General features: G+C 42.5%; 1 protein-coding gene across 6 annotated transcripts in view; it reads right to left on the bottom strand.

Annotated features, from left to right (window-relative positions):
• ARHGAP26 (Rho GTPase activating protein 26) overlaps positions 1 to 25,924 on the bottom strand; it is a 474,596-nt gene that overhangs the window by 299,505 nt on the left and 149,167 nt on the right. For all 6 annotated transcript variants that reach the window (XM_061423834.1, XM_061423837.1, XM_061423836.1 and 3 more), the window contains 4 exons: positions 21,941 to 22,045; positions 20,382 to 20,511; positions 18,100 to 18,200; positions 10,855 to 10,949 (listed from right to left, as the gene is read on the bottom strand). In XM_061423834.1, the coding sequence (XP_061279818.1) occupies positions 10,855 to 10,949; positions 18,100 to 18,200; positions 20,382 to 20,511; positions 21,941 to 22,045 (431 nt within the window). The remainder of the gene's footprint in view (positions 1 to 10,854; positions 10,950 to 18,099; positions 18,201 to 20,381; positions 20,512 to 21,940; positions 22,046 to 25,924) is intronic.

Raw genomic sequence — 25,924 nt, 5'->3', positions numbered from 1 at the left:
ATGGACAAAGCAGAATAATCCTGGAGAATGACATCTCTTCCGTGTACATGTGAGATTACAGAGTCAAATATCTACAGAGACCAGACAAGTAAGCAAAATGAGGAAAACTGGAGAAGAGTCTTCCCTGCCCCAAGGAAAACAGGTGTGGTCTCATTTACCTTAAAATGCGCAGCTCATTATTTTTTCTTTTTCACTTTTGCTTTCTGATAAAGTCACAGAAACAAAAGGGGTTTCCCTCTATGGGAAAAACAACAGCACAAATGCAAGGCAAAATGGCAGCTGTCCCCTGTCACCATGGTGGGGGACATCAGGGCACGGTGGAGATTGTCACAAAGTAGAAAGCACATGCCCCACCTAAACGAGGCATGTGCCATTCAGCTCTATAGACAGCTGGCACGTGGGAAGTCAGGGTCAGTGTTTACACATCTTTCCCATTTTCAAATGTTGCCTCAAACACTATTCAAGCCAAATTGAACATCTACGGACTGCCAGCCTGCGATTCTGGGGTCTGTGTTGGTCCTTCTCTGCCTCTCCCTACCCAAGCTCCATCCCAAGGCATCCCCACATGTTACAATGCATCTCGTGCCCTGGGACTAACAACGATGCATGTCTGCATTCTCGATGTGCCTCACAGTCCCACTGAGCAGAGTCTTTCCAGTTCATTAACGAAAGGGGAACTGGGGATACTTGCCCATTTTTTTCCAATATGAGGACTCAGTGCCATCACAGAAGGGCAACATTCATCTACTATATTCATCTACCATTCAAAAACGTATGAATCTGCACAATTTGCATGTTCTGAGATAAATAACCATTGGCGGTCCTTGTGCATTACATATGCTTGCACATGAGAAAAATACACACGCCAGAGTAACCTGCAGTGGGCTACAGGTGAGAAAAGACAGACGTGAGGGAGAAACCAGACACTGCAAACAGCGGCCCGCCAACTGCAGCTAAGGTTTACTGTTTACTATGGGCCGAGCACTGGGCTAAGGGTGTGGCTAGCACTATCATTTGTTCCTTGCAGTGAAGTAGGTACTTTCATTATACTTCTTTTAAAAAATTGAGGCTCAGAAATGACTTGCACAATCTTCAACTGGTAGGCAACGGCAAAGCCTCACCTTGAAAGCCCAGTCTGCCTGACTCTAAAGCAAGGCCCATCCGTGAAGCTCAACACTGTACTGCCCCCACCCCAAGCAGGGAGTATCTGTGCCCTGGGATCCAAGGTGACCGTTTCCTCAGGAGGACGGAGGGAAGGGGGAGAAGGCACTTCTTTCTCTCTATCTCTCTCTCTGGAGAAAGGAAACAGGAGAAGGAGGAAAGGACTTCCTCTACACACACCCCCACCCCCCACATACACAAATACACGTACAGCCCTTGAGAAATTTTCGGAAGCAGGCTTCTAATCAATTATTTAGAAAGGATATGATCCTAATGAGTGAATGAATCATAACCTACCATAGCCTATGGCACTGAGCTCCTGGGAGGAGAGGTCCTAAAATAATCAGGACCATAGCAAAGATAACAGTCTACAGAGGAATACTGCCAATCGCTTCAGATAATTTCCTTACATTTTTACTTTAAAGGAGAATGAAGTCATGAAACATCAGGAAGCCCAGACAAAGACATCTTTGGCACAGTAAGTTACACGGTCTTTAATGAAACATACTGACTGAGTGCCAGTTATGCACCACAGGCACCACGGACCGAAGAGTAAGCAGATCTCAACACACACCACCAGCAGAAAGCATTGCCAGGAAGAATAACCCTCAGGGGGAATGCTAACGCTTGTTATTTTGATAACAACCTACGAAAAAATATTCTAATTCTAAAAATCTTCTAGGTCATTTATCAATCCTTCTTAGTATTCTATCTCATGATGAATAGACACACAGGTAAGTGGAGTTTATACACTGAACTGTCTCCTTTCTTCAGACTCATATAATAGCAAAATTTTGGTTTTTAAAACTCATTTTATACTTAGAAATTAGCAAATAAACTGGTATATTCAATCAATAAAATTCCAAATTTCACCATGTAGACTAAAGAACAGAAACAGGATTAAGTAATAGAAATAAAATAAATACGGTTGCCTTACTTCATACCACAGTTCATTAACCAGCACATCCCATTCTTACTTAAACCAGAATCAAACAGCAAATACGCTCTCATTTAACTTTTTAAAAAGGAAAAGAAAAAAAAAACAGCAATTTAAAAAATACACAACTTCTAAAGATTCTAAGAACTTCTCAACTAGCTTATTTTATTAAACAGTCAAGGAGCAATTCAGAAAGTACAATATTTCTCCCCACTCTACCCCCACCCAAATCATGGAAGTCAGAGCAGGAGAACACCCTCTGAGGAAGGAAAAAGCCATTTCCTCCCCGAAATGTCAACGGCATTGAGACCGGCACTCTAACCAACCAGCAGGAAGGCAAAATCAAATATTATTTCAAACAAGGGGTGAGAAGGGGAGGGGAGGGGAAGTTTGAAACCAGGAAAAATGGATTCATCTGCTGCAGAAGATAAAGGCAGACTGCACCAAAAGGGAAAAGCAGAAATGCCTGGTTCTCAGCACAAACTGAACAGTCCCAATCACTCATCTGTTTTTAACACCAGCCTCGAATAAGCTGTCCCTGAAGCAAAGAGCCTGACACATGAGTTCAGAAAGTAAGGTAAAATGCACTGTTCAAACAGAGGCTGCACTCACTGAGCATGCTTGCTTCTGCAGGAAAGTGGGTATGAAGTGATCCATCACAGAAGGGTGGGAAGGAAGGAATTTCTAGGGAAAGAATGAGTCATTTAGAATGCCTTTCCTTTAAGAGGTAATATTCACATGATGGTTTCTTCTACAGAAACACACGTCACACACACACCACTGACTACTAAATGTCAGTGTAGAAAGGACAGCTAATTTTCCACTGGACCAGCTAACACTTATAATACGTATACAACACTGCCATCTAGAGGCTGAGCACTGAAACAAAGTCTGTTACATAAGATGATTCTTTTTGGAAAACACAGTCTTACACTCGCAAAACATCATAAAGACACGCAAACGAATGCACGCACACACACCACATTCCAAACTAGAAGAGTATTATTTTAACTTAAAAGTAGTATCATATGGCTTCCTTTCGAGAGCATAAATTGGAAAGAAGGGCTTAAACCTTGTATCTTGTATAGGAAATATATATAAATAATAGATTATCACATATAGTTTGAAAATAGATTCTTCCTCCTGTACACATATACCCTTAAAGTACCTGTATTCACTCTCAACTTATAGAAGACTTGAAAGGTAGGTATGCCATCAAAATGAAACAGGCTCAAAGAAATACCTCCTAACACTAAGGTACACTGTAAGAACAATGAAGTCCCAGGTTTTAGGATAGAGGGCAAACTTCAGAGAAAGAACCTCTTCCAACAGAGAACTACATCAGGGAAGAATATTACAGTATTCCATTTTCAAAATAATCTTACAAGGTAGGTATGATTAGCCCCATCTTACAGAAGTGGTTAATCCACCAGTCCAGACTCACACAGCCAGTAAGAGGCAGATCCCAAATTCCAACTGAGGGCTGCTTTGACTTTTTACCTGCATCATGCAGCCTTCTGTAAAAATATACTAAGGGTGGTGACTCATTAGAAGGTTGGGGTAGATTATTCAGATCTTCCATTAATCTTTCTAGCTGTCACTATTCTTTCTTTAACCAATTTCCCATTCTTCTGGGGTTTTGTCCTACCTATACAGAAATGGAGATTATGTTTAAACTTGCCCAAGCTTCAGTTTAAATATCAACTAACATGATTCAGTTCCCATAATCTCTTACATAGTAATTCACCGAAGTCCCAAAGGAAAGAACAAAATAATCTAACTCTGAAAGTGCATTACTATAAAAAACAAAATTGAACTACAAGCACACAGTACTGCACTAAAAGCTGAACGAAGTAATGTTATTCTGCCTCTGGGAGCAAATTACCTGAGACGGATAGTTAGAATTGAACAGAGTTATATAAAACATAACTAACTGAACAACTAGCCAATACAAAGGAAAGCCTGTACAACGTGCAAATACCTAGTACATGGTGGGACGCGAGGACAGAGTTCACGGTGGGTGTGACATGCCAGGCTAGGGCTGCTTCACAGGAAAGCTGTCTCTATCTACCTATTCATGGAAAGCTCACAGAAGGAGGACTGTGAATGTGGTTTGCAAGAAAAATCAGATGATGACTCTTAAGAAGGAAAGTCCAATAGATTCATACTGCTTCATTAAACTTTGTTATCTCCATGGTCAGTAGAGTCTCCAGCAGTTAGTTATGGCTAATAAATGAGGAGGGGGAGGGGGAGAAGAGAGGAAATGAAAATTCAAAGCCTTCTAATTATGCCATCACTCTCTGTAAGACTGGAAGGGTGAAGTCCCCCTGTGAGTTACACCTTCCTCATAGCTTTTTCGGAGAAGGCAATGGCACCCCACTCCGGTACTCTTGCCTGGAAAATCCCATGGACAGAGGAGCCTGGTAGGCTGCAGTCCATGGGGTCGCTAAGAGTCGGACATGACTGAGCGACTTCACTTTCACTTTTCACTTTCATGCATTGGAGAAGGAAATGGCAAGCCACTCCAGTGTTCTTGCCTGGAGAATCCCAGGGACGGGGGAGCCTGGTGGGCTGCTGTCTCGGACACAACTGAAGCGACTTAGCAGCAGCAGAAGCAGCAGCATAGCATTTTGATCCTCCAAGTTTGCTGAACACTCAGTATACTGGTATTTATACCTCCAGTTGCACGAATGTGTTTGCCATTCTACAATCAGTGCTAAGTAAGACCCATGAAGGCAAGGACTATGCTTGTCTTGGTCCCCATGACACCCCTAGTGCCCAGTAACCTGTGATCCTAATAAGTTCTCCGGTTCTGCCCACCTCTGGAGAGAAGGTGGGAATGGGGCATGCAACACTCCACACAATATCTTCAAATGTATGGACTTCTGTTGGGTTCAGCTAGTCCTGGAAAACATAAAGCATTCTAATTGTTTCCTTTCCTCCAAGTATAAACACCACTCCTCAAGAGACTACACTGATTCAATGCATCAAAAAGAAGTCTTTTGTTTCTATTATTTTCCATATGGTTTATGGCTCCTTCCGGAAAACATTTGAGAGAAAATACCCATGTATCACATACATTTGTGAGATATCTCTTTAAAATAAACAAATGCAGAGATGCTGAGAGATGACTACCACCATGATTCTTCAGCTTAAACAAGTATTTTCCCTACATCTGCTCATTAATTTCCATAAGATGCTGCATGGTAGAGTTAATTATTCAAAGTAACTAAAGACAGATAATGCCAAGTATCACATGCCACTACCCCAACAGCTGCCTTTAGACAAACTCATTTTTTACTCAGAAATTTTACATTAAATTCACTCAAAAAGAGTTAACACAATTTAAAGGGAAAAAAATCTATTTTTTATTATATTAACCAATGTAACATATAAACTTTCAAATGTTCGATTCTACAGCAAGGTAATACAAAGGCACCAAAGAATGCCTTTTTATTAAGGTATAAGAAATAATGATTTTTCAAATACTAAGGAAGATAATGTATGTAAAAGGGTGGCTTTGTGAAATGGAGCTCCTTATCAATGGGATTGTTCAAGGAATGTGTACTGGGCCACCCATCTAAAAGGTTGTAGGGGCCTATCATGGCTGCCTCCTTGCGAGAATCCCTCTTATCCAATACTGTGTTGGTTTGCTCGGGCTGCTATAACAAAGGCCCCCAAAGTGAGTGACATGAATAACAGAAAAGTATTATCTCACAGGTCTAGAGGCTAGAAGCTCGAGACCAAAGTGTCAGCAAGTGGGTTCCTTTTGCAGTACGTAAAGGAGAAGCTTTTCCATGCCTTTGTCCTAGCTGCTGGTGGTCTGCTAGCAATCTCTGGCATCCCCTGGCTCAAAGAGACATCACCCTGATCTCTGCCTTCATGTTCACATGGCATTCTCCCTGTGTACATGTCTGGCTCTGTGTCCAAATTACCCCTTTCTATCAGGACACTAGTCAGACTGAATTAGAGCCCACCCTAATCTAATCACCTCATTCTAACTTGACTACATCTACAAATACTCTATCTCCAAACAATTTTTGTTGTCAGACACTGGAGATCAGAATTTCAGCATTATGAACTTGTCGGGGTATACAACCTAACCCATAACAAGTACCTTCTGGGAAAATAAGATATTCTTCTTCAGAGCAAGTTGTGGTAACACCCACAACTACTACAAGTCACACACTCATTTAAGGCCACACAGATTCTTAGATGTAAGAATTAAAAGTAGCTTTCTGAAATGTATTCACAGTATTAAGGAGGATCTTTGACACAAAAAGTTCAAGAGGTATAAATCTAAATCCCTAAACTCTGAATTAATCCTCAATTTGATTTCCAAGTCATTCATAGGTCAGAGTTACAACAGTTCTTCCTAGAGGACAGAAGTGTCAGGGATTAATCCCTTTTTGGCAGAATTTGAGGGTTAACGAACTGGCAGCAATGCCCTGGGATGCAGTGCAAACATTCTACTGACAAATGGCGCCAGCGCTTGGATCTCTTACTCATGCCAGTCTCCTTAGACGAACAGAAATGTAAATCGTCAGGAATAAGAGGCAAAAGAAGAGTGTACACAGCATTCACGGAACACCTCCTGTGTGCCTCATTAAACCGTTAGCCATGTGAGGACTTTCTGAAGAGCACAGGGTAGGAGATACGGGAACAGAAGTGTGTGTGCTGCTTTTTGTTCAACCACCATTAGTTTACACACCAAACACCAAAAACAAGAGTGAGAAAGCACTCCTCAGATTTCACAGTCAGCAAGGAGACTGCTCAGCAGCGGCCCCAAGATCCAAGTACAGACAGCCCTAGGCTCCTCACTCGAAAACGCTTCTAAAACACCCTGAGTTCTGAGGCAGCAAAAGTGCCCTCAGTTCAACTCCCACCTGAACCTTGGGTAAGACTCACCCTCTAAACTGCAGATCCCTCCTCAGTAACATGAGACACTTGGAGCACAAGTCTCCCTGGGCTGGGTGAGGATTACATGAAATTACATGAAGTGTTCAGCTCCAGAAAGTACTCTCTGACTGCTGGTCTCCTCCACAGTTAACTAAAAGACTGGGTTTTATTGTGGGTTTTACTGTTGCTTTATTCCTAATACTCTATATCAGAGACTGCTAATCATCTTTTCTACTAGCTATATTCTCCTCCATCAAGCCAAGAATTAAGCTCCTTAGTAAAGGAGCCTGAGTTGTTTTGTTTTGTTTTACTGTTGCTTGTTTTTAACAAGGAAAATGCTTTGGTGCACTCTGAGAACACTATACTAGGATATGCCTGCCCTTTAATACACCAGTTGTGACCAAGAAGAGAGGACAACAGAAGACCTTATTCAGAAAGTGGACTTCAGGGTCCCTCTTGCAGAAAGGCAGACTGTGTAGGTCTGGGGCAGGAACAAGAAGCTGCAGTTCTCACAAGCACCCCTGTGGATGTTGAGAGTGGGCGGTTCTCACCACACAGTAAGAGACACTGGTATCTTCAACTCACAACACTCACCTCCTAGAACATCACTTCCTAAAGGCTACAGTTTCAGCTACACAATGACATGAAATATCAGCGCTGGGCCTAAAGGATAAAAGTAGTCAATCTTCAAACCCCACAACTTCACATATTCTAAGTCAAATAAGTCACACTTTAGCATGCAGTAATATCTTCATAGAATAAAACATTAATAGCTACTACATAAATGTTAATCTGTGCTACATACTCTGGGAACATTCTAAAACCTCATGCTGCTAAAGGTAACCATTCCCTCACTGACTTTCACATTTCCTAGGTGCTAAACTTGCATTTCACCCCTTTGCTTCTCCAACTCAGCAGGCAGAAGCCAAGAAGTCTGTGGAAGGTTGCAAAGACAGCAGGACAGCTAGCAGCATCCCTGCCTTGCTAAAGCACACTGGTGGAAAAAGAGGGGTGCAGGCGTCTTCCAGAGAACAGGACTCTATGCAGAGTTCTCAGGGATGCCTCCCCTGAGCACATGCAAATGCCTTTCCCTCTCACCTGTTTCTTCCTGGATGTGGGGGGAAAATGCAGAAAGATGCTAAAGAAAATAGTGCCAACGGTAACCTCATCTTTGAGAGCAAAGATGACGACCTGTGTAGAAAATGGAGAGAAGGTGGCTCATGGATGTCCTGTGTTCTTTCAGGTGATGGCCAGTCGAGTGCAACCACGAGAGGAGACAGAAGGGACTCCAGTAAACCACTTTTCTTATATTCAAGGGTGCTAGAAACAGGATGCCTGGAACACCACATAGACCACGTGGGAAAACACCAGCATCATCCAGGAGGCAGAAGTGGCTGGAGAGGAGAGTCCAGACTCTGACCTTTGTTAGAGTTTCTGCACCAAAGGCAAGGCAGGGCCAGGTCAACTGTTTAGGACTGGCTAGTTTGAATAACTTCACAGGTGCTAAGCTGTGAGAGAAGTCCCTAGGGGCCTGGTTCCTGGCCCTGGATGGTTCAGGCAGAGGAATATTGCCTCCTGGGGTGCTGGGACCAGTGGAGGCAGCGTGGCTGTGGACCAGGGGTCCACATGTCAGTGGTACTCCCCAGGTTCAGCCCTCAGATGACTCCAAAAACCGGCCTGCCCTGAATTGGGCAGGCTCTCCCCAGGCAGAACAGCATCACAATACACTGAACATTAAAAACACAAATAATACAACAGAACCCTCTACTCCCTTCCTGTTTATTAAGAGGAGATTCAGCAGCCTCATTCTGAACCACAACTGAAACCTCTCCATGTCACGCCAAGGAAACCAAAGGCAATGACTTAAAAGAAATGGACTTCCCAAACACACTCAGTATGTTGAATGTGACACATTTGCTCTCGGCTTATAATTGAGATGTGCAAAGCTTTTCTGGCCTAACACAGGGGGAAGGTGGTAGGAAGTGTTGGCAAGGGTGGAAATGAGATGGAGGAACCATGGTGAGTTTTAATTGCCTAAAAAGCAACTCTTTACAACTTCTGGGAAACTTCTGAAGAAGAAAATGACTCAGCTTCAGAAAGCGTCACTGACCTCATTTCCAAAATAACAAGAGCTGCAATGCAGGGCATGCCCTTGTTCAAGGAGCCCTACATATAGATCACCATCTCTGGGAACTATTCAGCTGACCAGGATCACACAACAGGGCTCCATTTCCACACAAACACATCCACTAATCCATTTTTCATGGACGTCAACAAATATGAATTCTTACAAATTCCGAACTTGTAATAGAGAAGAGAGATGCCTACAAGGGCTCAAAGCATCCAGATGTAGGATTTGTTTAAAGTCAAGAATAATCTTAGTTTGTGGTGTACTTTTCACAATCCCCCTTTGCTACCCCAATTCAACCTACTCCTCCATACAGCCCTTCTCCATTCCCTTCCCCTCACAACCCACACACAGCAAACAACTACGGTACTCGCTTTTCTTTACAAATTATATTTATTCCTCTGCATTTAGATGCTAGCTTTTGAAATATCAAGTCAGATAATCATGAGGGACATGCTAATTAATAACTAATAACAACTCATTGATGAACATTTATTATTTGCTACTCTGCCAAGCATTTTATATGCCTTATCTTCTTGAATCCTAACCATTCCAGGAACTAGGTATTATGACCATCTTCACTTTCCAGAGAAGGAAATCAAGGCCTCTAAAGATTAAGTGACTTGCCCAAAGTCATATGGCTACTAAGCAAAATTTTACTAAGTCAAAATTTAGATCTGGGTTTCCTGACTTGAGAGCCAAAAGTATAGTAACTAGACTGCTAATGAGACATGGTTGGTTTCCACAAATGTCCAATTTAGGCTACATGGGCATACTCTCTCCACAGGCACGCTATCAGCCTCAGGGGCCACACTGCAGGGACACATCGCTCCACAGGAAGGCATTTCACCCCCTGGCGGCACACGGAGCAGAACACGCCAGGTGGTACCCTCGCTCCAGATCCTTTAGAGCTGTCATGAAGTGGCCACAGGCAAATATCTCAGGGAAGGTAGAAGTACTGGCCTGACAAAATGTGTACCTTTTTCTTTTTTTTTTTTTAATAAAGGGGAGAAATTAAACAGCATGACAAGAGAATCATGCTGAGATCTAAGCATCTTTGTGCTAGCACTGCTGATCTTGAATAGACAGCTTAAATGAGCTTAACTCATGGCGTTCATTCAAAGAATTAACCTGTTGCCAAGTAAAGTGTCTCAAAGAACTGGAATGCTGTCAAACGAGCTTAACATCATGAAATGGTACAACTTAATGAGATTCTATAAATCTCGAGGAACACAACACAGAGCTTCCTCTCCAAAGACTGATTTCACAAGTGGGGTGTTTTCTTTCTTGGGTGCATACACACAATGGTAAGCAAAATGCTGTAACTAAAAGCCCCTTTTTGAATTGAGTAGAACTTCTACTTTTCCCTTTACCTAACTCCTTTTGAATCATTTCATAAAAATTCTAAGTAAAAAATCTCATATAGTTGATACAATTGTGCTAATTAGATCTCTTTAAACATAAATTCACCCTCCTGAGACCTAACACACATTCTTAAGAAGGAAGCCCTGACATTAATAGAAAACCAACCAGGGCCTCAGTGCCAAATGTAAAGCACAGGGGTAGAGATACTGATTCCTACAAACGAGCAATTGGCCTCTATTTTAAATGGAGGAATGGAGATGGGAAAGAGGGGGTAAAAAACCAGAATGTTCTGACTAGATGGGAAAGGTAAGAAATTCAAATTCAGCAATATTTGTTTCTGAGAAAAAGTGTGACAACTGCTCACCTGTCTACTGCTTCGACGTCAAAGCAAAATCTCTTCTCAATGGAGTCTGTTTTCCGCCGTGTGCAGGATTTGAGGGTGACTGATTCATCTTCTCCCTGTTGGGAAGACACAGACAGTCAAAATGAGGCCAGAACTCGGGCCAGACTCCTCTCCTGGACAAAGATGCCACATAAACAGGAGTGATCATTTCATCTTCTAAGACCTGAGTATTCAGGACCACAGGAGGTTGGTCACCAACTTCCTCAGGCCAGAGCCTCATGCAGATAAAATCTGTGAGCCATGTTTTACTTGGAGCCCAGCATCTGAGTATTGATAGATTATGATGGTATATATAGCAGCAACACATGCTAGATTAAACTCTTGTTGGTATTGTTTTAAATAAGTTTAATCTGCAGGTTTGATACGAGTTGAAACAAGACGACCTTGAGGTCCTCCTTCCAATTCTGAACTTCTATGATCTTGGTTCAATGGTCACTTCTCACTAAAAACATTCCTGCAAATACACCAGACATGCTCACATAGCACCATGTACCCCGCTCCTTCCCTCATAGCACTGATCACAGCTGAGATTTGCTGCTGCCCAAAGGATGATTCAAATAAAGTCTCTCTCCTCATTAGGCTGCAAGTTCCCTGAGGGCACGTACTAAGCCTATTTTTTGCTTGCCCTTGGGTCCCCAGAGACCAAACAGTCCCTGGAACAGAGTAGGTGTGCAATGAATATGTTTTAACAGCTTTTTCAATGGCACCCCATTCCAGTACTTTAACAGCTTTTTCAATGGCACCCCATTCCAGTACTTTTGCCTGGAAAATCCCATGGACGGAGGAGGCTGGTGGGCTGCAGTCCATGGGGTCGCTAGAATCGGACACGACTGAACAACTTCACTTTCACTTTTCACTTTCATGCATTGGAGAAGGAAATGGCAACCCACTCCAGTGTTCTTGCCTGGAGAATCCCAGGGATGGGGAAGCCTGGTGGGCTGCCGTCTCTGGGGTCGCACAGAGTTGGACACGACTGAAGCGATTTAGCAGCAGCAGCAGCATATTTAAAGTATGTACTTTCTTATTGAACTATACTTGATTTACAATGTTGTGTTAATTTCTGCTGTACAGCAAAGTCACTCAGTTATTTGCATACACATTCTTTTTCAGTTCTTTTCCATTATGGTTTATCAAGGATACTGACTATAGATCCCTGTGATATACAATAGGACCTTGTTGTTTATCCATCCTATCACTCAGTCAGGTCTGACTCATTATGACCCTATGAACAGTAGCCTTCCAGGCTCCTCTGTCCATGGAATTCTCTAGGCAAGATACTGGAATGGGTAGCCATTCCCTTCTCCAGGGGATCTTGAGTATAATTTTTAATGTATAATATATTGCATATGTTTAAGTAAACAACTTATGAGTTTTGACATCTGTATACATCCATGAAATCATCAACATAATCAAGGTAATGAACATTTCCATCAGCCCACAAGTTTCCTTGTGAGTCCCTTTGTAATCCATCAGCCCTCCACCCAGTCCATTCCCAGGCAAACACTGAATCTGTTCTGCCACTACAAATTAGTTTGAATGCTCTGTAACTGTATACAAATGGAATGCCCTTTTATGCCAGACTTCTTTCATTCAGCGTAATTCATTTGCTAGTCACTCATGTTGTGTAAATCAAGGGTTTATTTCTTTTTACAAATGATATGATCAACAAGGGGGTAATACCCAAAATATATAAACAACACATACAAGTCAACAACAAAAAAGCTAACACCTCAACTAAAAAATGAGGAGAAGACTTAGACAGATATTTTTCCAAAGAGGAAATGCAGATGGACAATAGACACATGAAAAGCTGCTAAACATGACTAAACATCAGAGAAACACAAGTCAAAATCACAATGAGATATCATCCTACTCCTATCAAAATGACTATTATCAAAAAGACCGCAAATAATAAATGTTAGTGAGGATGTAAGGATGTAGGGAAAAGGGAACCCTTGTACACTGTTGGTGGGAATGTAAATTGGTGTAGCCACTGTGAAATACAGTATGGAGGTTTTTCAACCAACTAAAAATAGAACTATCATATGACCCAGCAATCCCACTCCTGGGTGTACGTACATCCAAAAGAAAACAAAACACTAATTCAAAAAGATACACATACCCCAGTGTTCTTAGAAGCATTATTTACAATTGTCAAGATATGAAAGCAACCTAAGTGTCCATCAACAGATGAATGGATAAAGAAGTGGTACAGGGCTTCCCTGGCAGTTCAGTGGTTAAGAATCCGCCTTGCAATGTAGGGGACACTGGTTTGGTCCCTGGTCAGGGTAGACCCCTCATGCTGTGGAACAACTAAGCCCAAGCACCACAACTACTAAGCCAGGGTTCTAGAGCCCATGAGCCCCAACTACTGAGCCCACAACTATTGAAGCCTGCACTCCCAGAAGCCTGTGCACCAAAACAAGAGAAGCCACCACTGCCGCAACTAGAGTGTCCCCGCTCTTTACAACTAGAGAAAGCCTGCGTACAGCAACAAAGACCTACTACAGCCAAAAAAAATCCCATATATATATATATTTTTTTTAAATAACAGAAGTGGGGTGTGTGTGTATGACACACATATAGACACACACACATACAACAGAATACTACTCATAAAAGAGAATTAAACTCTGCCATTTGCAACAACATGGATGAACTTGGAGGGTATTACGCTTAATAAAGTAAATCAGAGAAAGACAAATAAATCTGTGAAAGCTAAAAAATGAAACACATTTGAATAGAACAAAAAAGAAACAGACTCACAGATATACAGAACAAACCAGTGGGAAGAGGGAAGGAGGGAGTAGCAAGATAGGGGTAAGGGATTAAGAGATACAAATTACTATGTACAAAATAAATACGTTACAAGGATATATTGTACAGCACAGGGAATATATCAATATTTTATAATAACTATAAATGGAGTATAACTGTAAAAAATTGTGAATCACTGTTTTATACCTGAAACATAGGTAGTATTGGAAATCAACTACATCTCAATAAAAAATAAAAATTAACATTAAAACAATGCAAGCAATTTTTTAAATCCATGGTACAAAACAAAGGAGCTTTTTTCTTTGAACTATTGGGTAGTATTCCATTGTACAAATGGAATGCAACAGTTTTGTCACACAGCACAGCACTAATTTACTGCTTAGAAACATAGAGGTTTCTGCCCCTGATTTCTTCTCTTCCTGTCACACAGGAATTTTTTAGGGTTCCTTTTTCTCCTGTATCTGCCAATGTTTCTTCCTAAACTAGGAGGAAATTAACAAACTTGCCTAGTCTGTTGAATAATAGGAAATGTGACTGCATATGGTAAAACTTAATCACCCACTAATATCAAAATAGCACATAAAACACAGAAGATCTAGGAAGAGACAGTCTACATTCACAAGTCTTACACTATTGTCTTACTGAATGGCAAAGATTAACTTCTCAGATTGAGAACTGCTCCTTCTGCAATGCCTAAATGTATGACCATAAATGCACAAGCATATGTACCTCTGACCATGTTAATATCTAACTCTATTTCTGATTTAATGGTGTTGGACTGCTTCCCACTTGGAAAGTTTAGGGGGAGGGTGGTTTAGTCGCTAAGTCGTGTCCGACTCTGGTGACCCCATGGACAGTAGCCTGCCAGGCTCCTCTGTCCATGGGATTCTCCAGGCAAGACTACTCTAGTGGGTTGCCATTTCCTTCTCTGGGTTAGGGGGAGGTGTCCCTGAGAAATAGGAGAAAACAGAGATCTATACAAAACTGGCAAATATAAGCAGAAATAAGAGGAATATAAGACTTTGTTCCAAAAATGACCATAACATACCAGGAAAAATCTATAAAGACAATCTGTTCAAGTATCATGGTTTTAAAAAATGGGGAAGAGAGATAACGATCACTTATACAAACAAATGAAGAGTTACAACCATGACAAACACTACAAAAAAAGAAGCATGTTGTGCTACAAAAGCCTAAATTAAGGGGGTGTAACCTGGGCAAAAAGGTCAGCAAAGGCTTTCTTGAACTGAGACCAAAGGATTCACAGGAGATAAAACCAAGAACACGGATCTGGGTGGAGAACAGCAGGTGAAGAGGCCCCCACAGTCAGGGTCCATGGAGCCCTGGAGGAACTGAAAGGAAGTCGGTGTGTCTGGAATCCAAGAGCAAGACTGAAAGAGGACTGAGGAAGACAGGGACCTGATCATCCAGATTATGGTCTGTATCCTGCAAGCAGTGGGAACATAATGAAGGGTTTCAAGCCAGGGAAGGGACAGGGTCAGCCCTGGGCTATTCCAGGGCTCCCACAGAGAGGGGCCTCATCTCATGGGGTAGAACTCGGGGTACTGTCTTTCACCACATACAAGCCCTGTCTCCAAGAGGATGCAGAAAATCTGCTCACGTCTCCTGGACTGAAATGAAGAGAAAAGCGGGTACTTTCAAAGGAAAATAACCCAAATGCAAGGGGATAAGGAAGGAGAGAAGGATAAAGAGCATGTTAGGAAAAGAAAACGCCCTATCACCTATTTAAGTTTATCTCCAGCTCCTAAGAGAGCTTTGTATAAACATGTAACACAATGACATCACATGTTCCTCCTATATAAATTAAGAAGATATCACCTCTGGACAGCCAGTCTTCGTGTCTCTTCCACCCTGAGGCTAAGGAAACAGAGAGATGTCATGAAAAGCTATTATTTTATATTTATACATTATTATTCTATTTGATTTGCCTCAGAATCAGGAGACGCCAGCTCCAGAATCAGGGTGTGAGTACTGGCTTTAGTACTCACTGATCATATAGCCTTAGAAATCACTTTCTCTCTCTGATCCTCAATTTCCTCTTTTGTAAAGGAGGAAAAATGGATCAAACAGGAAGAGAAAGGACAATATTTTAGAAAATGTAAAATATAATATAAATATAAGTAATTATTACTAGAAAAATGATTTCATATAATACCAAGCTCCCAATAGAGCAGCCTCTGTGTCAGCCTCTATTTTCTGTCCCAAGAAGTTTATATACATTAATACATATAAACCTCTTAAGAACTCAGTATTTCCTTTTATCTCAGTAAAGTCTAAGGAGTTCCAAACACTCACCATAATTGGTCTCTGCCCTTTACTTTTAAGTGTGGCAAGAAAGGAGTAGAGAAAATACAAGAGAGTTCCTTCACTCCAGGTTTAGGAAAGCACCAGATCAACAGTCCCAAAAGACTGTGAGACAATAACTCAGTGAAGTTGATTTCTAGAAGGACTAGAAATTAGAAAAGAACTATGACTTGATCTAAGAAAGGCAGACCTAACTCTATTTCCAGTTCATGATAATAAGCGATTCCTATTAACAGAGATTGTTACTATTTCTTCTAACTCTATAATTTCTCTATGTTTGATCATTTCACATGTCTATCTTCCTGCGATTATTTATAAGTCAACTTTACCCCTAACAAGAAACATTAAAAGTGACTTGACTTTTTTTTTATGCTTTCATACAAGGAAGGACAGAGATGCTGACCAACTCCAGTGTTGTGGCCTAAGAAAAAGAAAGTCAGGAAGAGAAACTGGAAGCGGCAGAGAGCAAGGGGGCAGCTTGGGGGAGCAGCTAACAATAATGACAACAGCGTCACACATCACTGACCTGGGCAGTCTAACCTCAGAGCCAGTGCTCTCCGCCTCTACACTGCAGCGCCTGCACACGTGCAAGCAAACCCAACAGGAGGCACAAAAATGCAGCACAAAGAAGGCCACAGTTGGAATACTTACAGAGGACTACCTTATCGACAGGTCAGACACAGCAAAAAATTCTTTACACTAAAGATAGACCCAGAGAAATTATCCATAACGCAGTCCAGAGATTCAAAGAAATGAAAAATATAAATACTTTTTATTAAAAGTATTTAAATATCTCCAGAAGGAGATAATAGAAAGAATGGGGAGGGGGGAAAATTCAAAATGATAATTGAAAAGGATTTTCCAAAATTACTAAAAGACAGCAATCCGCAAATCCAGAAAGGCCAAAATGCCTGAGCACAACAAATTAAAAAAAAAAAAATTTCACAGAGAGGACCATCATAAATAGAATACTGAAAGGAAAAAGAAGAAGGAGATGTAATGTGCAGCCAGAGAGAAAAGACAGAACAGACCCAAAAAGGCAATGTAGACAGACGGAGCGCTCCCAGAGGAAAGGTGAACCCTGGGGCACGGCAAGGCACTCCTTGCAGCAGTCACCCCACAGATGCAGCCTGGCTCTTGTAATGATGGCCACAAGGACGTCTTTCACCCCACATGCTCTCAATGTAATGCAACTGTGCTGTTCCTCCTAAGACAGGGTCTGCCCTCTCCCGCTACAACTGGGTGAGCTTAGGTGGGCTTTCATAACTGCTTCAACCAACACACAGGGCCAACATAAGTCTAGATCATTAAAAGGCAATGCAGTGTCTGCTTTTATTGCTGGAAGACTCACTCCTGAAAACTTTAGCTGTCCTGAGGCCGCCATGCTATGAGGAAGCCCAAACCAGCCCACACAGAGAAGCCAGAGAACAGGACTTGGAACTATACAGAGCAAAAGAGAAAGAGGGAAGAGAAGAGAAGAGGAGGTCAGGAGAAAGGAAGATATCTGATCAGCCCAGAGTTGCTTCAAACCCTTATGATCCAGTTCCAGTCACCAACTGATTGGAACCATTTGAGAAACTCTAAGCCCAAACCACTCACCCACATGCTCCCCAAAGTCCTTACCCACAGAAACTGTAAGAAATAACTAAAATGATTGGTGCTGTTTTAAAAGTCACTACATTTTTTAGTGTTCTGTTACAATAAATAACTGGAATAGATATCTGGAAAACTGAAATGATAGATAGATAACTGGAACATCTAAACTGCCAACTGGCAGTCCTCTAGGTATCAGATGCAAGTGATGAAAATTAGTTTCACAGGATGAGGTCATCCAAGGATTTCTAGTATCTAAACATATTAACACACTTAATATTGCATATATGTGAAATACAGGAATCTGTCTTAATTACAGCTTCTAACACAGCTTATAACTAAAAATAATCATCTTATTTATTTACTTTATTCAGATGCCATCCCCCCTGAAACTACTATATAAAAATGAAGAAAATTACAGTGAACATTGGAGGTGTTACTTCAAACATGCATTACACTCATCATATGTTAACCAAGTAAATCAAACATGAAATTTAAAAATGAACTCACCCCCTTTCCTCCTGACTTTTGGTCAAATGGTACCATGGTGATTTGTTTGGAATCCCGTTGATATGTACAGTAATGCTTCACCCACGAAGTTCCAAAGTGACCTGCAAAGTAATATTCCCCATTAAACATCTCTACATGTCCACTGAATACTGGACAACACAGAACATGTAACTCACAATGCTCACCTATTCTTAAACTGTTTATAGGGGCAATATGCTGGGAGGGATTGGGGGCAGGAGGAGAAGGGGACGACATCACTGGATGGCATCACTGATTCGATGGACTTGAGTCTGGGTGAACTCCGCGAGTTAGTGATGGACAGGGAGGCCTGGCGTGCTGCGATTCATGGGGTTGCAAAGAGTCGGACACGACTGAGCAACTGAACTGAACTGAACTGAGGGGCAATATATTCTCCACACCAGCTAGACAACCACAGGCAGAAATCTAATCTCACATGCTGGAAGTGGAACTAACCCAGGACTTTTCCCAAGGACCAAGGAAGACTTTTTCCCACTAAATGCTGCATCTGATGGGTCTTAAAATACAATGGAAGTAGAGGTTCTCTGGGGAAATTAATTCATTTTCCCATCATCAATTTCCATCTGAAGCTTCCTTTCTCTCCCCTGACAGGAGTAAGATGACTGGACAAGAACATAGAAAGGCTCCTCAAAATGCCCGTCACCGTCCCCATCTGGTGCGATGACTTCATGCTTCCCACACAGCTATGCTGTGATCACATGCACAGATATATACAGGGGTTCTGACCTACTTTCAAATTCCTAATTTTTACTTCAGCAGAACTCAAGAAGATCTGAAAAGCAGACAAAGAAAACCCAGAGACACTAGACATGTGGAACGGAAGTAAATGTAAATGCTCAAATGTAATCTAAGTGTTTGTCCCTCAAAATTATCCCTCGGGAAAGAGGCAGGTGCCCTGAAGACAAATTCTGACAGTTTCTTATTTTACTGGTGCCTGGCCAATTACTTTATTTCAAACAAAGTACTATTAGGGGAAGAAGGCATAATTGGCACTGTTAGCCTGCAAAGACCTCAATCAATATGAGTTCTGGATGTTTATAGAGATTGCATAACAGATATGATTAAAAAATAATGATAACATGAAAAAAGATTCAGCAGACACTTAATAGGTATTTTTCAGGGTATGAATACCCATTGCAAGTGTTGGATATCACTTAATACACTTAAAAAGCAATGGAGCGTTTATATTGGAGCATTAAGAACAAATGAAAACAGCAACTATTCTCATGTGTTTTTGTGGCTTAGAGAATAAACTCCAGTGATGGCACAAAGATTTCCAAAGTGCTGTATATGTAGCTTCTGCTTCTTACAAGCCTTAACAAGCTCATACCTGTAAGAATAAGGGACATAAAACTCTCATCACAACTGATACTCCAACCTCCAATCCCATCACTACACCATTGTCACCAGGGAACAATTTTATGCCCAAGCAAATTTCTGAGCAATCACTACACAGAATAATCACTGTAAGTATTTTGTTTCTTAGGAAACTTCTGGGAGTGAAGACATTTGACAATCCTAATCAACAGTGCCCAGACAGGAGACTATAAGAAGAACTACCCATTAAAGGAAAATAATGCCCTTTCTTTAATCTCTAGTACTGCATGCATGAATTAAGTCTGGGAGTGCTACAGCCCAGAGCATAAATCTGAGTCATCACTGAAAACCCTAGGTTAGCAGTACCTAGCATTTCTTTCCTTGACATCCTATGGGCAAGTCAATGGCCCTTCTCCCTGGCTTGTGAAGTGAGCTTTTATTTCTACTTTTCATAACATTCTGGAATGACAGGAGTTGAAGTGAAGAAGGAAAGAGCCAAAATCATAGTACTTTAGGCCTTGCTGAAACAAATCTCAAAAACAACTATTATTAGGTCTACCAAAGGATATGACTATAAAACCCAGCCAGTTAGACCTCTCCAAGGCCTCTACGCCAAGGCTGTGGTATGTAAAGCTATACTGAGGGTATACAGGAACCTCAAGAGTAGAGTCCCACCACGGGGAGAGGTGGCAGCGCAGAGCCTATGAATTCCGGGTTGCAACAGGATTCCAGTTACACAGAAAACACAATATATCACTAGGAGATAGACAAGACCTTGTGGACAGCATCTTTTCCCTAGAAAGCTGAACTATAAAGTCATTCTGCTTTGACCAAAATGTTCCATGTCAGGGACTACTGGACACACCCCCAGCTCCTGAGAAAAAAGGCATGAGTACACCCACGCCGCTGGCTGGCCTGGCACTCACGTTTCTCCTGGACGTAGAGGTACCCTTCCATAGTGTAAGGACTGATGGTCTTGTGCTCAAGGGGATTCTCCTTCATCTTCTTCATCAGGGATTCCACTTCCGACCTGGTGCCTTCAAAGCGATTTCGTGTCTAGGATGAAAGGAATTTTATCCAAATCAAAGAAATGAAACCCTCTTTGTTTCTCCAGCACTTCAGAGTATCAACCTACAGAATCCTAGATCTAAAACCAAGTGAGGAATGTTCAGCTATCAAAAAATAAGGCAAATGTTTACTTTACTGAAGTATACTTTGGCCTGAAAGCCCTATCCAAGAATGAGTCTCAAATTCTAGTGACCATCAAAATCACGTGGGGAACCAGCAGGAAATGCAACTGACCAGTCCTCACCCCCAAAGATAAACTCATCACTTCTCAACCCAGAAACATGTGTTTCTAGCAAGCATCCCGGCAACTCAGAGGCAGAGGGCCCACAGCAGGACAAGCCCTCCACCAGCCTCTAGGACAGAGATGCTCTCATCCTGGCTGTTTGCTGACAGTTTCCTCCTCAAATGCAGCTGCTTCATGTAAGGTTCCCCCTCCGCCAGAACAGCCTGTACCAGCACCCAGGGGAGCCCAGGGACCATCGCAGCTCCAGGGGGCCTGTGGCATCAGCTAAGGCCTTCCAGCTCAACTTCTCCCTCTGCAGGGCCTGCTGCCCTCAACTCTCTCACAGGTGTTTTTGCCCACACTGCCTCCTGGGAACCTGCTCTGTGTAAATCTCCGCTTCAGAGCCTGTCTTCTGAGAAATAGAGCCCAATGGGAGGCCATACTTCATGAAAGCTCGTCCAAGACCCTGCAACTTCCTGTTCTGAGGCGCCACAGGGAACAATGAGAGCTCGGGCTTCCAAAAGCATACAGTCCAACCCACTCGGACACACTTGGGTTTATTTGGACACAGGATCAACCAGAGACAAAGACAGACGAAGTGCAGACTACTGTGATCACATTAGGGAAGAAAGGGGTTTAGTCCCAGTGACTGATCAGAGGCCTAAGCCGGATTCTGTGCACCCAAAGGCCCTGCTGCTTACAATCTGGGAAAGGAGATTGGGAGTAAGGCACACTGACTTGGACTTCCTCACCAAGAGTTGAACAAGAACACATCCTTTGAGCTGGAGGCCAGCATGTGTTCCCCACCCCCTACTTCTGAATATACAGTCTAGTGTTTCAAGTGGCCAGGCAGCTGGACGCACAGAAGGGAGGCCGGGCAGGGTTGGGTGGGGCTGGGACTTCCACTGCCAAAGGAAATCCTGATGCTGGTGCTACAGATTTAAAACATAATCAGCAGCAGCACTTCTGCGAACAGAAATAACGGAGCTTTGAAATAACGGAGGTGAGGATGAGCTCTGGGACCACCAAGCACCCTGGAGATGACTGCCCTCTGCTGCCCTTTGAACCCAAGCAAGACCCATCCTCCCCATCTGCATTCCCATCCATTTACGCGATCTCTATGCAACCAGACCCATATTTTGTTTCTTCCTTCCCTTAATAAGGGAAAGGAAGCCCATCCCCTCGCCCACTCACGTTCTGTATGCTGATAGTCAACTGTGTCTTGAAGTCGTTGAAGTCCTTGGCCAGTTCATAACCATGGTGATAGAAAGTGAAGAGTCCTTGTAGGAATGCCAGTAGCTGTAAAGGGAAGACCTCATATAAGCAGGTTCAAGAGGTATTATGGAGCTGTATCTGAGTTCCCAGCCCTGCTTTGAACATAATATAATGACAAGGTAATAATAATGACTATCATTTACTGAGCTCTTCTTACGTGCCAGGCTCTTGAGACTTCATATGCCCCATCTCACTGAATAGTCCTAACAGTAGGATTCATTACATAGGTTGTTATCTCCATTTTAACAATAAGGAAGCAGATTCAGAGAGGTTAAGTAACTTGTCCCAAAACACACAGTACATAGCAGCTACAATTTGAAACCAGGTCTCCTTGGCACCAACACCCAAGCTCATATCCTGTAAGCCTCATCACCTCCTAAGAAAACCACTTCTTCAGAAACTGAAGATGAGGGGTCCTACTCAGTCTCCTATTAAATTCATTACATCAGGTTATCATGCAAAAGGGTGTGGTTATACTGATAACCAACAAAGAAGAGAGAAAAGGAAGCTGGTGTGTCCTGAGTCTGCAGCCTAACAGGCAAAGTCAAATCAAAGAAAATCATCAAGATTAGATTCCAGTTCAAGTGTGTTTCTGCACTTGCCGTAAATTATCCGAAAGTCAATGCTCTGGATCCCTTTATTAAAATAATCCCATGTTCCCACATGTTCAGTTAAGATGGTTTCCCTAAATTCTCATTTAAAGTGCCTTGGGCTAAAAGGTAAGGGCATTCCTTGTTTAGTCCTGTCTTTAGTGAAGAGTGAAAATATCTGTTCACCATGATTCTTGCAATAGACCTTCATATACTTAAAACAACTAACTGAGCCCCTGACAGCCTTCACTTCTCCAAGCCGTCCTGCCGTCTTTCCTCTCATCGCGCATATGGAACCTCATTGCTGTTACGCCTCCTGGCCCCTTCCCAAGCTCTACATGTCCTGCCTCGGTTCCATATCGCAAGCTGAAAGAATTATAATTAAAGCCTGAACACAGTTTAGAATAACCAGGACCTCAACTCTATCACAAGCTCAATTCTACTACATTTGGAGACCACCCCCAATCTAACGTGAACTGCTCGAAGCTGACTCACATCGTTTGAGTTGTTCCCTCAGACCTGCCTCAAACACGTTATATCAAGACACAGTTGCATCACTTTATACTGTTGTGTTTAATCTTCTAGTCCTTAAATGAACATACCTTTACTTATTAAACACAATCTCACTTTGTTTCACCTAACTCTCCCTTTCTGAGAAGCAGCCTTAACGATGAAAGTAAAGGAGACCATTACATTTTGCCTGTGGCAGGAATGGTAAACACCAGGGTGTACACTGACCTGTCTTCAGGCAACGCCACGTGTCCAGCCCACTTTATCAAAGAGCTTTACACTGGAAAGTCAGACAAGGCCCAGCTCATAACAACATGGTCCCTTGACTTCCTGTTGCCGTTGTCCCTGGAGCATCTGCTCCCTTACATCTTCACAGGAGGTAAGCAACAGGCATTCCTGGGTCCTCTAGCTAGAAGCACATCTAGGGGCACCATTTATACATCCCTAACCTAAATTAAGGAACGGAGGGTAAGCCACAGAGAGTCACCAAGGACTAACAATGAATTCTTTTCCTCAAGATGACCATAGTCTCTGTATGTCCTCTATGTAAAACCCATTTCTGTGAAGACGGCCCATACTTTTTCTTCTAAACAGCTCCAGTAATAGAGAAGAAGGGGCTCTCGTGCCAAATCTAGTGCCAGTGTTCACAAGGACAACTGTCCTTCCTTATCTCTTCCCTCCCTGTTGTCCTTGAATGCTGCTGGTCCATCAACTTTTCCAGGGCATTGAGTCACCCTCTACTGGAGAATAATGCAGAAGATAAGCAACTGATGCTCAGGGTATTCCTCCTATTAACTCTGAGCTATCCTTCACTTAAAATCAACAGGGCCTCTCTTACTCAGGGTAATTATCTCAAACAGCTCACTAAGATGTCACCTGCATGTACACACAAGCACTCCAAAGGCAGAGGGCGGCTAATATTTATTTTGGTTTTCACTTCCTTTGGTATCATGCCTGGTTGTCCATTTTTGCACAGGAAATGATGCCTTAAATATTGTTATCTTTGGACCACTTCCCTTCCTTCTCCCCTCACAGCATCTTTCCTGCCCTCCCCGACCTCCCACACACTGTATGCATCTCTGAACCCATGACCCTGGGAAATGAAAGTCCACTGCTCAGGGGTGGGCAAGGCCCACAGAAAGACTCCAGAAAAGAAAGGATCTGTCCGCTCCAAAGAAATGCTTCTCCTCACACATAGAGAAGTGCTGCTGTGGCCTCAGCTGGTTATTAGGTAAGAGAAGCTGGCATGTGCACCCAGGCTCCTCTCTGGACATCAGACACACAGCCACAGCACAACAAAGGAAACGCCAAGGAGAGACCTTACCACTCTCCCCCTTCCCTTCTTCCCCATCCTTGTTTTCCTCTGAGAATTATTGTAAGAAAAATCTATTTTCATTTCCTAGCTGATTACATAGATTAAAAAAAAAAAAAAAAGAACAAATTAGTGATGGTTGCATCATTCTGGGCTCTGTGATAAATTTGTTTCCATTCATAGAACAGAGCTACTGTTTCGGGTTGAATTTTGCCCCTCCATATCCAAAAGATATGAAGTCTGAACTCCCAGTATTTCAGAATGCGATTTTCTGTAGAAATAGGATCTATACAGTGGTAATAAAGTGAAAATGAATCCATTAGGCCCTAATCGAAAATGACTGGTGTCCTGAAAAACCGGGGGTGGGGGGTGGAGTGTGGACATAGTAACAAACAGAGAAGCAAGACATGCGAGGATGAGGAACTGAAGTGACTTGTCTATAAAGCAAGGAATGCCAAACACCGCCAGGAAAGCACCAGATGCCAGGAAGAGGAAAGGAGGGATTAGTTCTCTAAAGATTTCAGGCGGAGCAGGGCCTGCTGACCTGGATCTCAGATGTCTATAGCCTCTAGAACTATGAGTCAGTACACTTCTGCTGTTCTGAGGCACCCAGTTTGTGGTACTTTGCTACAGAAACCTTAGCAGAAAAATACAGCTACTAAGAACCATTCATGCACACAGTGAAGAGAAGGGCTGCCGGCAGACAGATAAAAAGCTGGGCTGGGAAAGCCAAATAACTCCCTGTAACTCATCCTTAACCTATTAGCACCCTGGGCCACGGCAAAGACTGAGATCATCTATGCAGCTGATTTAGCACAGGAGTGCTGGCGGGGCCACTCAGCAAGAGAGCCAGATACAGACCGATGTATCAGAAGAGACACTGAGCTGATGGGTCGCGACAGGATGCCACCGACCAAAGAAAAAGAAGGACAACCTGCAATGAGGCACGAGCCGTGAGAAAGGACAGAAAGGCAGAGCACTGAGAAGTACTCAGGAGGCGAAACTCGGAGGCTGCAGAGCCTGACAAATGTGTAGAGTGAGTTCTCGGCAGCACAAGGTAACTGCCAATTATGAAAACTCAGGGAACAGACGGAACAAGGCTTTACCTTCGGGAAGCCATTAAGTCATTATCTATGATCCCAATCTCCAGAACATTTCGTATCTCAACAATAAAATTAAGGTTTCCAGGGCACAAAAAAATAGAGGGTTTAGATCCCAGAAGTCTGACTTTTCTTCCTTGGCATACTAACATTTTGTTTTTCTAAAGGTAGGTAACATCTTGGTACCTGAAGCTATTTTTTAAGAAACAAATGAACATAGTTGATGTGCATGGAGGTTCCCTGAACGGCTGCAAGATTCCCTGGACTGAAACCAACTCAACACATGAACACTTATACCAGGCACCCCAACAATTTAGTTCAATTGATTTTTTGTTGGTTTCCTTTCCACCTGAAAATAGTCAAATGCTGTTTCAAATAGAAATTAAGAGTC

Source organism: Bos javanicus, chromosome 7, assembly GCF_032452875.1.
Source record: "Bos javanicus breed banteng chromosome 7, ARS-OSU_banteng_1.0, whole genome shotgun sequence".
Taxonomy (NCBI): Eukaryota; Metazoa; Chordata; class Mammalia; order Artiodactyla; family Bovidae; genus Bos; species Bos javanicus.
Note: the sequence above shows the minus strand (reverse complement) of the source record. Positions and strands in the feature narration are given on the sequence as shown.